This window comes from Salvelinus fontinalis, chromosome 7 (assembly GCF_029448725.1).
Source record: "Salvelinus fontinalis isolate EN_2023a chromosome 7, ASM2944872v1, whole genome shotgun sequence".
Lineage (NCBI taxonomy): Eukaryota > Metazoa > Chordata > Actinopteri > Salmoniformes > Salmonidae > Salvelinus > Salvelinus fontinalis.
The window spans coordinates 62,731,956-62,744,455 of NC_074671.1; the positions used below are offsets into that span (position 1 = coordinate 62,731,956).

The following is a 12,500-nucleotide window of genomic DNA, read 5'->3' on the forward strand; positions in this document are numbered from 1 at the left end:
GGGACAGACTAGTGAGAGATGTCCTCTGGCCAGTAATCTAGACTAGGAGACAGACTAGTGAGAGGTCCTCTGGCCAGTAATCTAGACTAGGGGACAGACTAGTGAGAGGTCCTCTGGCCAGTAATCTAGACTAGGAGACAGACTAGTGAGAGGTCCTCTGGCCAGTAATCTAGACTAAGGGACAGACTAGTGAGAGATGTCCTCTGGGCAGTAATCTAGACTAGGAGGCAGACTAGTGAGAGATGTCCTCTGGCAAGTAATCTAGACTAAGGGACAGACTAGTGAGAGATGTCCTCTGGGCAGTAATCTAGACTAGGAGGCAGACTAGTGAGAGATGTCCTCTGGCAAGTAATCTAGACTAGGAGACAGACTAGTGAGAGGTCCTCTGGCCAGTAATCTAGACTAGGGGACAAACTAGTGAGAGGTCCTCTGGCCAGTAATCTAGACTAGGAGACAGACTAGTGAGAGGTCCTCTGGCCAGTAATCTAGACTAGGAAACAGACTAGTGAGAGGTAATCTGGCCAGTGATCTAGACTAGGGGACAGACTAGTGAGAGGTCCTCTGGCCAGTAATCTAGACTAGAAGACAGCCTAGTGAGAGGTCCTCTGGCCAGTAATCTAGACTAGGGGACAGACTAGTGAGAGGTCCTCTGGACAGTAATCTAGACTAGGAGACAGACTAGTGAGAGACTAGTGTCTCCTGACCGCTCCTGTCTCAGCCTCCAGTATTTATGCTGCAGTAGTTTATGTGTCGGGGGGCTAGGGTCAGTTGGTTATACCTGGAATACTTCTCCTGTCTTATCCAGTGTCCTGTGTGAATTTAAGTATGCTCTCTCTAATTCTCTCGTTCTCTCTTTCTCTCTGAGAACCTGAGCCCTAGGACCATACGTCAGGACTACCGGGCATGCTGACACCTTGCTGTCCCCAGTCCGCCCGGCCTTGCTGCTATTCCAGTTTCAACTGTTTCTGCCTGCGGTTACGAAACCCCTACCTGTCCCAGACCTGCTGTTTTCAACTCTTAATGATCGGCTATGAAAAGCCAACTGAGATTTATTCCTGATTATTATTTGACCATGCTTGTCATTTATGAACATTTTGAAAATCTTGGCTCTCTCTAATTTTCTCCTTCTCTCTTTCTTTCTCTCGGAGGACCTGGGCCCTAGGACCATGCGTCGGGACTGCCGCCCGTGGTGACTCCTTGCTGTCCCCAGTCCGCCTGGCCTTGCTGCTATTCCAGTTTCAGCTGTTCTGCCTGCGGTTATGGAACACCCACCTGTCCCAGACCTGTTGTTTTTCAACTCTTAATGATCAGCTATGAAAAGCCAACTGAAAATTATTCATGATTATTATTTGACCATGCTTGTCACTTATGAACATTTTTGAACATCTTGGCATAGTTCTGTTATAATCTCCACCCGGCACAGCCAGAAGAGGACTGGCCACCCCTCATAGCCTGGTTCCTCTCTAGGTTTCTTCCTAGGTTTTGGCCTTTCTAGGGAGTTTTTCCTAGCCACCGTGCTTCTACACCTGCATTCTAGCTGTTTGGGGTTTTAGGCTGGGTTTCTGTACAGCACTTCGAGATATTATCTGATGTACGAAGGGCTATATAAAATAAAATTGATTGATTGATTGATTGATGTTCCCTGCCCAGTAATCTAGACTAGGAGACAGACTACTGAGAGATGTTCCCTGGCCAGTAATCTAGACTAGGAAACAGACTAGTGAGAGGTAATCTGGCCAGTGATCTAGACTAGGGGACAGACTAGTGAGAGGTCCTCTGGCCAGTAATCTAGACTAGGAGACAGCCTAGTGAGAGGTCCTCTGGCCAGTAATCTAGACTAGGGGACAGACTAGTGAGAGGTCCTCTGGACAGTAATCTAGACTAGGAGACAGACTAGTGAGAGATGTTCCCTGCCCAGTAATCTAGACTAGGAGACAGACTAGTGAGAGATGTTCCCTGGCCAGTAATCTAGACTAGGAGACAGACTAATGAGAGATGTTCCCTGGCCAGTCATCTAGACTAGGGGACAGACTAGTGAGAGATGTTTCCTGGCCAGTAATCTAGGCTATGGGACAGACTAGTGAGAGATGTCCTCTGGCCAGTAGTCTAGACTAGGGGACAGACTAGTGAGAGGTCCTCTGGCCAGTAATCTAGACTAGGAGACAGACTAGTGAGAGGTCCTCTGGCCAGTAATCTAGACTAGGGGAAAGACTAGTGAGAAGTCCTCTGGCCAGTAATCTAGACTAGGGGACAGACTAGTGAGAGATGTCCTCTGGCCAGTAATCTAGACAAGGAGACAGACTAGTGAGAGGTCCTCTGGCCAGTAATCTAGACTAGGAGACAGACTAGTGAGAGGTCCTCTGGCCAGTAATCTAGACTAGGGGACAGACTAGTGAGAGGTCCTCTGGCTAGTAATCTAGACTAGGGGACAGACTAGTGAGAGGTCCTCTGGCCAGTAATCTAAACTAGGGGACAGACTAGTGAGAGATGTCCTCTGGCCAGTAATCTAGACTAGGAGACAGACTAGTGAGAGGTCCTCTGGCCATTAATCTAGACTAGGGGACAGACTAGTGAGAGGTCCTCTGGCCAGTAATCTAGACTAGGGGACAGACTAGTGAGATATGTCCTCTGGCCAGTAATCTAGACTAGGGGACAGACTAGTGAGAGATGTCCTCTGGCCAGTAATCTAGACTAGGGGACAGACTAGTGAGAGGTCCTCTGGCCAGTAATCTAAACTAGGGGACAGACTAGTGAGAGATGTCCTCTGGGCAGTAATCTAGACTAGGAGACAGACTAGTGAGAGATGTCCTCTGGCCAGTAATCTAGACTAGGGGACAGACTAGTGAGATATGTCCTCTGGCCAGTAATCTAGACTAGGGGACAGACTAGTGAGAGGTCCTCTGGCCAGTAATCTAAACTAGGGGACAGACTAGTGAGAGATGTCCTCTGGGCAGTAATCTAGACTAGGAGACAGACTAGTGAGAGATGTCCTCTGGCCAGTAATCTAGACTAGGGGACAGACTAGTGAGAGGTCCTCTGGCCAGAAATCTAGACTAGGGGACAGACTAGTGAGAGGTCCTCTGGCCAGTAATCTAGACTAGGGAACAGATGAGTGAGAGATGTCCTCTGGCCAGTAATCTAGACTAGGAGACAGACTAGTGAGAGGTCCTCTGGCCAGTAATCTAGACTAGGAGACAGACTAGTGAGAGGTCCTCTGGCCAGTAATCTAGACTAGGGGACAAACTAGTGAGAGGTCCTCTGGCCAGTAATCTAGACTAGGAGACAGACTAGTGAGAGGTCCTCTGGCCAGTAATCTAGACTAGGAGACAGACTAGTGAGAGATGTTCCCTGGCCAGTAATCTAGACTAGGAGACAGACTAGTGAGAGATGTTCCCTGGCCAGTAATCTAGACTAGGAGACAGACTAGTGAGAGATGTTCCCTGGCCAGTAATCTAGACTAGGGGACAGACTAGTGAGAGATGTCCTCTGGCCAGTTATCTAGACTAGGAGACAGACTAGTGAGAGGTCCTCTGGCCAGTAATCTAGACTAGGGGACAAACTAGTGAGAGGTCCTCTGGCCAGTAATCTAGACTAGGAGACAGACTAGTGAGAGGTCCTCTGGCCAGTAATCTAGACTAGGAGACAGACTAGTGAGAGATGTTCCCTGGCCAGTAATCTAGACTAGGAGACAGACTAGTGAGAGATGTTCCCTGGCCAGTAATCTAGACTAGGAGACAGACTAGTGAGAGATGTTCCCTGGCCAGTAATCTAGACTAGGGGACAGACTAGTGAGAGGTCCTCTGGCCAGTAATCTAGACTAGGAGACAGACTAGTTAGAGATGTTCCCTGGCCAGTAATCTAGACTAGGGGACAGACTAGTGAGAGGTCGTCTGGCCAGTAATCTAGACTAGGGGACAGACTAGTGAGAGGTCCTCTGGCCAGTAATCTAGACTAGGGGACAGGCTAGTGAGAGATGTTCCCTGGCCAGTAATCTAGACTAGGAGACAGACTAGTGAGAGATGTTCCCTGGCCAGTAATCTAGACTAGGGGACAGACTAGTGAGAGGTCCTCTGGCCAGTAATCTAGACTAGGGGACAGACTAATGAGAGGTCCTCTGGCCAGTAATCTAGACTAGGGGACAAACTAGTGAGAGGTCCTCTGGCCAGTAATCTAGACTAGGAGACAGACTAGTGAGAGGTCCTCTGGCCAGTAATCTAGACTAGGAAACAGACTAGTGAGAGGTAATCTGGCCAGTGATCTAGACTAGGGGACAGACTAGTGAGAGGTCCTCTGGCCAGTAATCTAGACTAGGAGACAGCCTAGTGAGAGGTCCTCTGGCCAGTAATCTAGACTAGGGGACAGACTAGTGAGAGGTCCTCTGGACAGTAATCTAGACTAGGAGACAGACTAGTGAGAGATGTTCCCTGCCCAGTAATCTAGACTAGGAGACAGACTAGTGAGAGATGTTCCCTGGCCAGTAATCTAGACTAGGAGACAGACTAATGAGAGATGTTCCCTGGCCAGTAATCTAGAGTAGGGGACAGACTAGTGAGAGATGTTTCCTGGCCAGTAATCTAGGCTAGGGGACAGACTAGTGAGAGATGTCCTCTGGCCAGTAGTCTAGACTAGGGGACAGACTAGTGAGAGGTCCTCTGGCCAGTAATCTAGACTAGGAGACAGACTAGTGATAGGTCCTCTGGCCAGTAATCTAGACTAGGGGAAAGACTAGTGAGATATGTCCTCTGGCCAGTAATCTAGACTAGGGGACAGACTAGTGAGAGATGTCCTCTGGCCAGTAATCTAGACTAGGAGACAGACTAGTGAGAGGTCCTCTGGCCAGTAATCTAGACTAGGAGAAAGACTAGTGAGAGGTCCTCTGGCCAGTAATCTAGACTAGGACACAGACTAGTGAGAGGTCCTCTGGCCAGTAATCTAGACTAGGGGACAGACTAGTGAGAGATGTCCTCTGGGCAGTAATCTAGACTAGGAGACAGACTAGTGAGAGGTCCTCTGGCCAGTAATCTAGACTAGGGGAAAGACTAGTGAGAGATGTCCTCTGGCCAGTAATCTAGACTAGGGGACAGACTAGTGAGAGATGTCCTCTGGCCAGTAATCTAGACTAGGAGACAGACTAGTGAGAGGTCCTCTGGCCAGTAATCTAGACTAGGGGACAGACTAGTGAGAGGTCCTCTGGCCAGTAATCTAGACTAGGAGACAGACTAGTGAGAGGTCCTCTGGCCAGTAATCTAGACTAAGGGACAGACTAGTGAGAGATGTCCTCTGGGCAGTAATCTAGACTAGGAGGCAGACTAGTGAGAGATGTCCTCTGGCCAGTAATCTAGACTAGGAGACAGACTAGTGAGAGGTCCTCTGGCCAGTAATCTAGACTAGGGGACAAACTAGTGAGAGGTCCTCTGGCCAGTAATCTAGACTAGGAGACAGACTAGTGAGAGGTCCTCTGGCCTGTAATCTAGACTAGGAAACAGACTAGTGAGAGGTAATCTGGCCAGTGATCTAGACTAGGGGACAGACTAGTGAGAGGTCCTCTGGCCAGTAATCTAGACTAGGAGACAGCCTAGTGAGAGGTCCTCTGGCCAGTAATCTAGACTAGGGGACAGACTAGTGAGAGGTCCTCTGGACAGTAATCTAGACTAGGAGACAGACTAGTGAGAGATGTTCCCTGCCCAGTAATCTAGACTAGGAGACAGACTAGTGAGAGATGTTCCCTGGCCAGTAATCTAGACTAGGAAACAGACTAGTGAGAGGTAATCTGGCCAGTAATCTAGACTAGGGGACAGACTAGTGAGAGGTCCTCTGGACAGTAATCTAGACTAGGAGACAGACTAGTGAGAGATGTTCCCTGCCCAGTAATCTAGACTAGGAGACAGACTAGTGAGAGATGTTCCCTGGCCAGTAATCTAGACTAGGAGACAGACTAATGAGAGATGTTCCCTGGCCAGTCATCTAGACTAGGGGACAGACTAGTGAGAGATGTTTCCTGGCCAGTAATCTAGGCTATGGGACAGACTAGTGAGAGATGTCCTCTGGCCAGTAGTCTAGACTAGGGGACAGACTAGTGAGAGGTCCTCTGGCCAGTAATCTAGACTAGGAGACAGACTAGTGAGAGGTCCTCTGGCCAGTAATCTAGACTAGGGGAAAGACTAGTGAGAAGTCCTCTGGCCAGTAATCTAGACTAGGGGACAGACTAGTGAGAGATGTCCTCTGGCCAGTAATCTAGACTAGGAGACAGACTAGTGAGAGGTCCTCTGGCCAGTAATCTGGACTAGGAGACAGACTAGTGAGAGGTCCTCTGGCCAGTAATCTAGACTAGGGGACAGACTAGTGAGAGGTCCTCTGGCTAGTAATCTAGACTAGGGGACAGACTAGTGAGAGGTCCTCTGGCCAGTAATCTAAACTAGGGGACAGACTAGTGAGAGATGTCCTCTGGCCAGTAATCTAGACTAGGAGACAGACTAGTGAGAGGTCCTCTGGCCATTAATCTAGACTAGGGGACAGACTAGTGAGAGGTCCTCTGGCCAGTAATCTAGACTAGGGGACAGACTAGTGAGAGGTCCTCTGGCCAGAAATCTAGACTAGGGGACAGACTAGTGAGAGGTCCTCTGGCCAGTAATCTAGACTAGGGGACAGACTAGTGAGAGGTCCTCTGGCCAGAAATCTAGACTAGGGGACAGACTAGTGCGAGGTCCTCTGGCCAGTAATCTAGACTAGGAGACAGACTAGTGAGAGGTCCTCTGGCCAGTAATCTAGACTAGGAGACAGACTAGTGAGAGGTCCTCTGGCCAGTAATCTAGACTAGGGGACAGACTAGTGAGATATGTCCTCTGGCCAGTAATCTAGACTAGGGGACAGACTAGTGAGAGATGTCCTCTGGCCAGTAATCTAGACTAGGGGACAGACTAGTGAGAGGTCCTCTGGCCAGTAATCTAAACTAGGGGACAGACTAGTGAGAGATGTCCTCTGGGCAGTAATCTAGACTAGGAGACAGACTAGTGAGAGATGTCCTCTGGCCAGTAATCTAGACTAGGGGACAGACTAGTGAGATATGTCCTCTGGCCAGTAATCTAGACTAGGGGACAGACTAGTGAGAGGTCCTCTGGCCAGTAATCTAAACTAGGGGACAGACTAGTGAGAGATGTCCTCTGGGCAGTAATCTAGACTAGGAGACAGACTAGTGAGAGATGTCCTCTGGCCAGTAATCTAGACTAGGGGACAGACTAGTGAGAGGTCCTCTGGCCAGAAATCTAGACTAGGGGACAGACTAGTGAGAGGTCCTCTGGCCAGTAATCTAGACTAGGGAACAGATGAGTGAGAGATGTCCTCTGGCCAGTAATCTAGACTAGGAGACAGACTAGTGAGAGGTCCTCTGGCCAGTAATCTAGACTAGGAGACAGACTAGTGAGAGGTCCTCTGGCCAGTAATCTAGACTAGGGGACAAACTAGTGAGAGGTCCTCTGGCCAGTAATCTAGACTAGGAGACAGACTAGTGAGAGGTCCTCTGGCCAGTAATCTAGACTAGGAGACAGACTAGTGAGAGATGTTCCCTGGCCAGTAATCTAGACTAGGAGACAGACTAGTGAGAGATGTTCCCTGGCCAGTAATCTAGACTAGGAGACAGACTAGTGAGAGATGTTCCCTGGCCAGTAATCTAGACTAGGGGACAGACTAGTGAGAGATGTCCTCTGGCCAGTAATCTAGACTAGGAGACAGACTAGTGAGAGGTCCTCTGGCCAGTAATCTAGACTAGGGGACAAACTAGTGAGAGGTCCTCTGGCCAGTAATCTAGACTAGGAGACAGACTAGTGAGAGGTCCTCTGGCCAGTAATCTAGACTAGGAGACAGACTAGTGAGAGATGTTCCCTGGCCAGTAATCTAGACTAGGAGACAGACTAGTGAGAGATGTTCCCTGGCCAGTAATCTAGACTAGGAGACAGACTAGTGAGAGATGTTCCCTGGCCAGTAATCTAGACTAGGGGACAGACTAGTGAGAGGTCCTCTGGCCAGTAATCTAGACTAGGAGACAGACTAGTTAGAGATGTTCCCTGGCCAGTAATCTAGACTAGGGGACAGACTAGTGAGAGGTCGTCTGGCCAGTAATCTAGACTAGGGGACAGACTAGTGAGAGGTCCTCTGGCCAGTAATCTAGACTAGGGGACAGGCTAGTGAGAGATGTTCCCTGGCCAGTAATCTAGACTAGGAGACAGACTAGTGAGAGATAATCCCTGGCCAGTAATCTAGACTAGGGGACAGACTAGTGAGAGGTCCTCTGGCCAGTAATCTAGACTAGGGGACAGACTAATGAGAGGTCCTCTGGCCAGTAATCTAGACTAGGGGACAAACTAGTGAGAGGTCCTCTGGCCAGTAATCTAGACTAGGAGACAGACTAGTGAGAGGTCCTCTGGCCAGTAATCTAGACTAGGAAACAGACTAGTGAGAGGTAATCTGGCCAGTGATCTAGACTAGGGGACAGACTAGTGAGAGGTCCTCTGGCCAGTAATCTAGACTAGGAGACAGCCTAGTGAGAGGTCCTCTGGCCAGTAATCTAGACTAGGGGACAGACTAGTGAGAGGTCGTCTGGCCAGTAATCTAGACTAGGGGACAGACTAGTGAGAGGTCCTCTGGCCAGTAATCTAGACTAGGGGACAGGCTAGTGAGAGATGTTCCCTGGCCAGTAATCTAGACTAGGAGACAGACTAGTGAGAGATAATCCCTGGCCAGTAATCTAGACTAGGGGACAGACTAGTGAGAGGTCCTCTGGCCAGTAATCTAGACTAGGGGACAGACTAATGAGAGGTCCTCTGGCCAGTAATCTAGACTAGGAGACAGACTAGTGAGAGGTCCTCTGGCCAGTAATCTAGACTAGGGGACAGACTAGTGAGATATGTCCTCTGGCCAGTAATCTAGACTAGGGGACAGACTAGTGAGAGATGTCCTCTGGCCAGTAATCTAGACTAGGGGACAGACTAGTGAGAGGTCCTCTGACCAGTAATCTAAACTAGGGGACAGACTAGTGAGAGATGTCCTCTGGGCAGTAATCTAGACTAGGAGACAGACTAGTGAGAGATGTCCTCTGGCCAGTAATCTAGACTAGGGGACAGACTAGTGAGATATGTCCTCTGGCCAGTAATCTAGACTAGGGGACAGACTAGTGAGAGGTCCTCTGGCCAGTAATCTAAACTAGGGGACAGACTAGTGAGAGATGTCCTCTGGGCAGTAATCTAGACTAGGAGACAGACTAGTGAGAGATGTCCTCTGGCCAGTAATCTAGACTAGGGGACAGACTAGTGAGAGGTCCTCTGGCCAGAAATCTAGACTAGGGGACAGACTAGTGAGAGGTCCTCTGGCCAGTAATCTAGACTAGGGAACAGATGAGTGAGAGATGTCCTCTGGCCAGTAATCTAGACTAGGAGACAGACTAGTGAGAGGTCCTCTGGCCAGTAATCTAGACTAGGAGACAGACTAGTGAGAGGTCCTCTGGCCAGTAATCTAGACTAGGAGACAGACTCGTGAGAGGTCCTCTGGCCAGTAATCTAGACTAGGGGACAGACTAGTGAGAGGTCCTCTGGCCAGTAATCTAGACTAGGGGACAGACTAGTGAGAGGTCCTCTGGCCAGTAATCTAGACTAGGGGACAGACTAGTGAGAGGTCCTCTGGCCAGTAATCTAGACTAGGAGACAGACTAGTGAGAGGTCCTCTGGCCAGTAATCTAGACTAGGGGACAGACTAGTGAGAGGTCGTCTGGCCAGTAATCTAGACTAGGGAACAGATGAGTGAGAGATGTCCTCTGGCCAGTAATCTAGACTAGGAGACAGACTAGTGAGAGGTCCTCTGGCCAGTAATCTAGACTAGGAGACAGACTAGTGAGAGATGTCCTCTGGCCAGTAATCTAGACTAGGGGACAGACTAGTGAGAGATGTTCCCTGGCCAGTAATCTAGACTAGGAGACAGACTCGTGAGAGGTCCTCTGGCCAGTAATCTAGACTAGGGGACAGACTAGTGAGAGGTCCTCTGGCCAGTAATCTAGACTAGGGGACAGACTAGTGAGAGGTCCTCTGGCCAGTAATCTAGACTAGGAGACATAGTAGTGAGAGATGTTCTCTGGCCAGTAATCTAGACTAGGAGACAGACTAGTGAGAGGTCCTCTGGCCAGTAATCTAGACTAGGAGACAGACTAGTGAGAGATGTTCCCTGGTCAGTAATCTAGACTAGGGGACAGACTAGTGAGAGATGTCCTCTGGCCAGTAATCTAGACTAGGGGAGAGAGAAGTGAGAGATGTCCTCTGGCCAGTAATCTAGACTAGGGGACAGACTAGTGAGAGGTACTCTGGCCAGTAATCTAGACTAGGGGACAGACTAGTGAGAGATGTCCTCTGGTCAGTAATCTAGACTAGGGGACAGACTAGTGAGAGATGCCCTCTGGCCAGTAATCTAGACTAGGGGACAGACTAGTGAGAGGTCCTCTGGCCAGTAATCTAGACTAGGAGACAGACTAGTGAGAGATGTTCCCTGGCCAGTAATCTAGACTAGGAGACAGACGAGTGAGAGGTCCTCTGGCCAGTAATCTAGACTAGGGGACAGACTAGTGAGACTTGTTGTTGACCGTACCGTGACTTTCTCCAGGGTGGCGTTCATCTGGTGGTGATCTCCAGGCGTCAGGGGGATGGCCACTACCTCCTCAGCCTCATCCAGCCAGGACAGGAACTCCCCCATGTCCTCCTGCAGCCCCATTGCTGCAGTACGTGCCTCTGCAGACCTGACACACACAGGGAACAGTTAGGAGGAATACCGTATGCACGCACGCACGCACGCACGCACGCACGCACGCACGCACACACACACACACACACACACACACACACACACACACACACACACACACACACACATACACAGTACTCAGTCAGGGAATAGTTAAGACACATAATGCAGTTAACGGACCTATTAACGTACAGACGGACGGTAAAGACAGACAGGATGTGATGTGCCGACATACACACTGGTACTGCAGACATACACACTGGTACTGCAGACATACACACTGGTACTGCAGACAAACACACTGGTACTGCAGACACACACACTGGTACTGCAGACATACACACTGGTACTGCAGACAAACACACTGGTACTGCAGACACACACACTGGTACTGCAGACATTCACACTGGTACTGCAGACACACACACTGGTACTGCAGACATTCACACTGGTACTGCAGACATTCACACTAGTACTGCAGACATTCACACTGGTACTGCAGACATACACACTGATACTACAGATATACACACTGGTACTGCAGACACACACACACACACACACACACCTCCTCTTCCTCTCTGCGATCTCCTGGGTGACGTTCACCCAGCGTGTGTTGAGGGTGTTGAGCTGTAGCCTGATCTGAGCTCCGCCCTCCTGGGTACTCTGACCAATGATCTCCTTCCCTGCAGCGTTCAGCCCTGCCACCACACCCCCCTGGGCCCCCACGCTCTCCTGCAGCTCCTGACACACCACAGGGTCAAAGGGCAAAGGTCATCCAACATGTTAATTCGATCAGCTACAAGCACCCGTTCATTGTTTCATGGTTGAGCAGGTTGAACTGTTTTTATAAACTGTTTAGCTGACACAGCATGTTATCATGTTGTCAACAGGAAACTGTTTTTATAAACTGTTTAGCTGACACAGCATGTCATCATGTTGTCAACAGGAAACTATTTTTATAAACTGTTTAGCTGACACAGCACGTTATCATGTTGTCAACAGGAAACTGTTTTTATAAACTGTTTAGCTGACACAGCATGTTATCATGTTGTCAACAGGAAACTGTTTTTATAAACTGTTTAGCTGACACAGCATGCCATCATGTTGTCAACAGGAAACTGTTTTTATAAACTGTTTAGCTGACACAGCATGTTATCATGTTGTCATCCTGTTGTCAGGATACTCCCAAGTCCCTGCAGGTAGTATTACTTTCATGTCAATAGGCTTGAATTGAACAGCATAGTGGAGGTCAATGGATCAACCAACAACCAATGAAGAGCCACGGTGACTCATCACGTTCTACGTCTGTGGCCTTGTCCTTTTCCACGCCAGACAGAGGTTACACACACAGGCAGACGCTATGGAAACACACAATACTGAACATTAGCTTTCTATCGCTCATAGATAGCATGGTCTGCAGAGATGTGATGGCACTTAGTTAGCAGTCTGTCTCAGAGAGAGATAGAGAGATGGAGAAAGAGAGAGAGAGAGAGAGACAGAGAGAGAGAGCGAGAGTGAGAGTGAGAGAAAGAGAGAAAGAAAGAGAGAGCGAGAAAGCGAGAGAAAGAGAGAGAAAGAGAGAGCGACAGAGAGAGAGAGAGTGAGTGAGTGAGTGAGTGAGTGAATGAGTGAGTGAGTGAGTGAGTGAATGAGAGAGAGAGAGAGAGAGAGAGAAAGAAAGAGAGAGAGAGACAGAGAGAGAGCGAGAGAGAGTGAGAGTG

The 12,500-nt window shown here is 49.2% G+C and overlaps 1 protein-coding gene across 4 annotated transcripts in view; it reads right to left on the minus strand.

The window, feature by feature from the left end:
• LOC129859984 (dystrophin-like) overlaps positions 1-12,500 on the minus strand; it is a 186,264-nt gene that overhangs the window by 89,957 nt on the left and 83,807 nt on the right. For all 4 annotated transcript variants that reach the window (XM_055930280.1, XM_055930278.1, XM_055930279.1 and 1 more), the window contains 2 exons: positions 11,345-11,520; positions 10,624-10,771 (listed from right to left, as the gene is read on the minus strand). In XM_055930280.1, the coding sequence (XP_055786255.1) occupies positions 10,624-10,771; positions 11,345-11,520 (324 nt within the window). The remainder of the gene's footprint in view (positions 1-10,623; positions 10,772-11,344; positions 11,521-12,500) is intronic.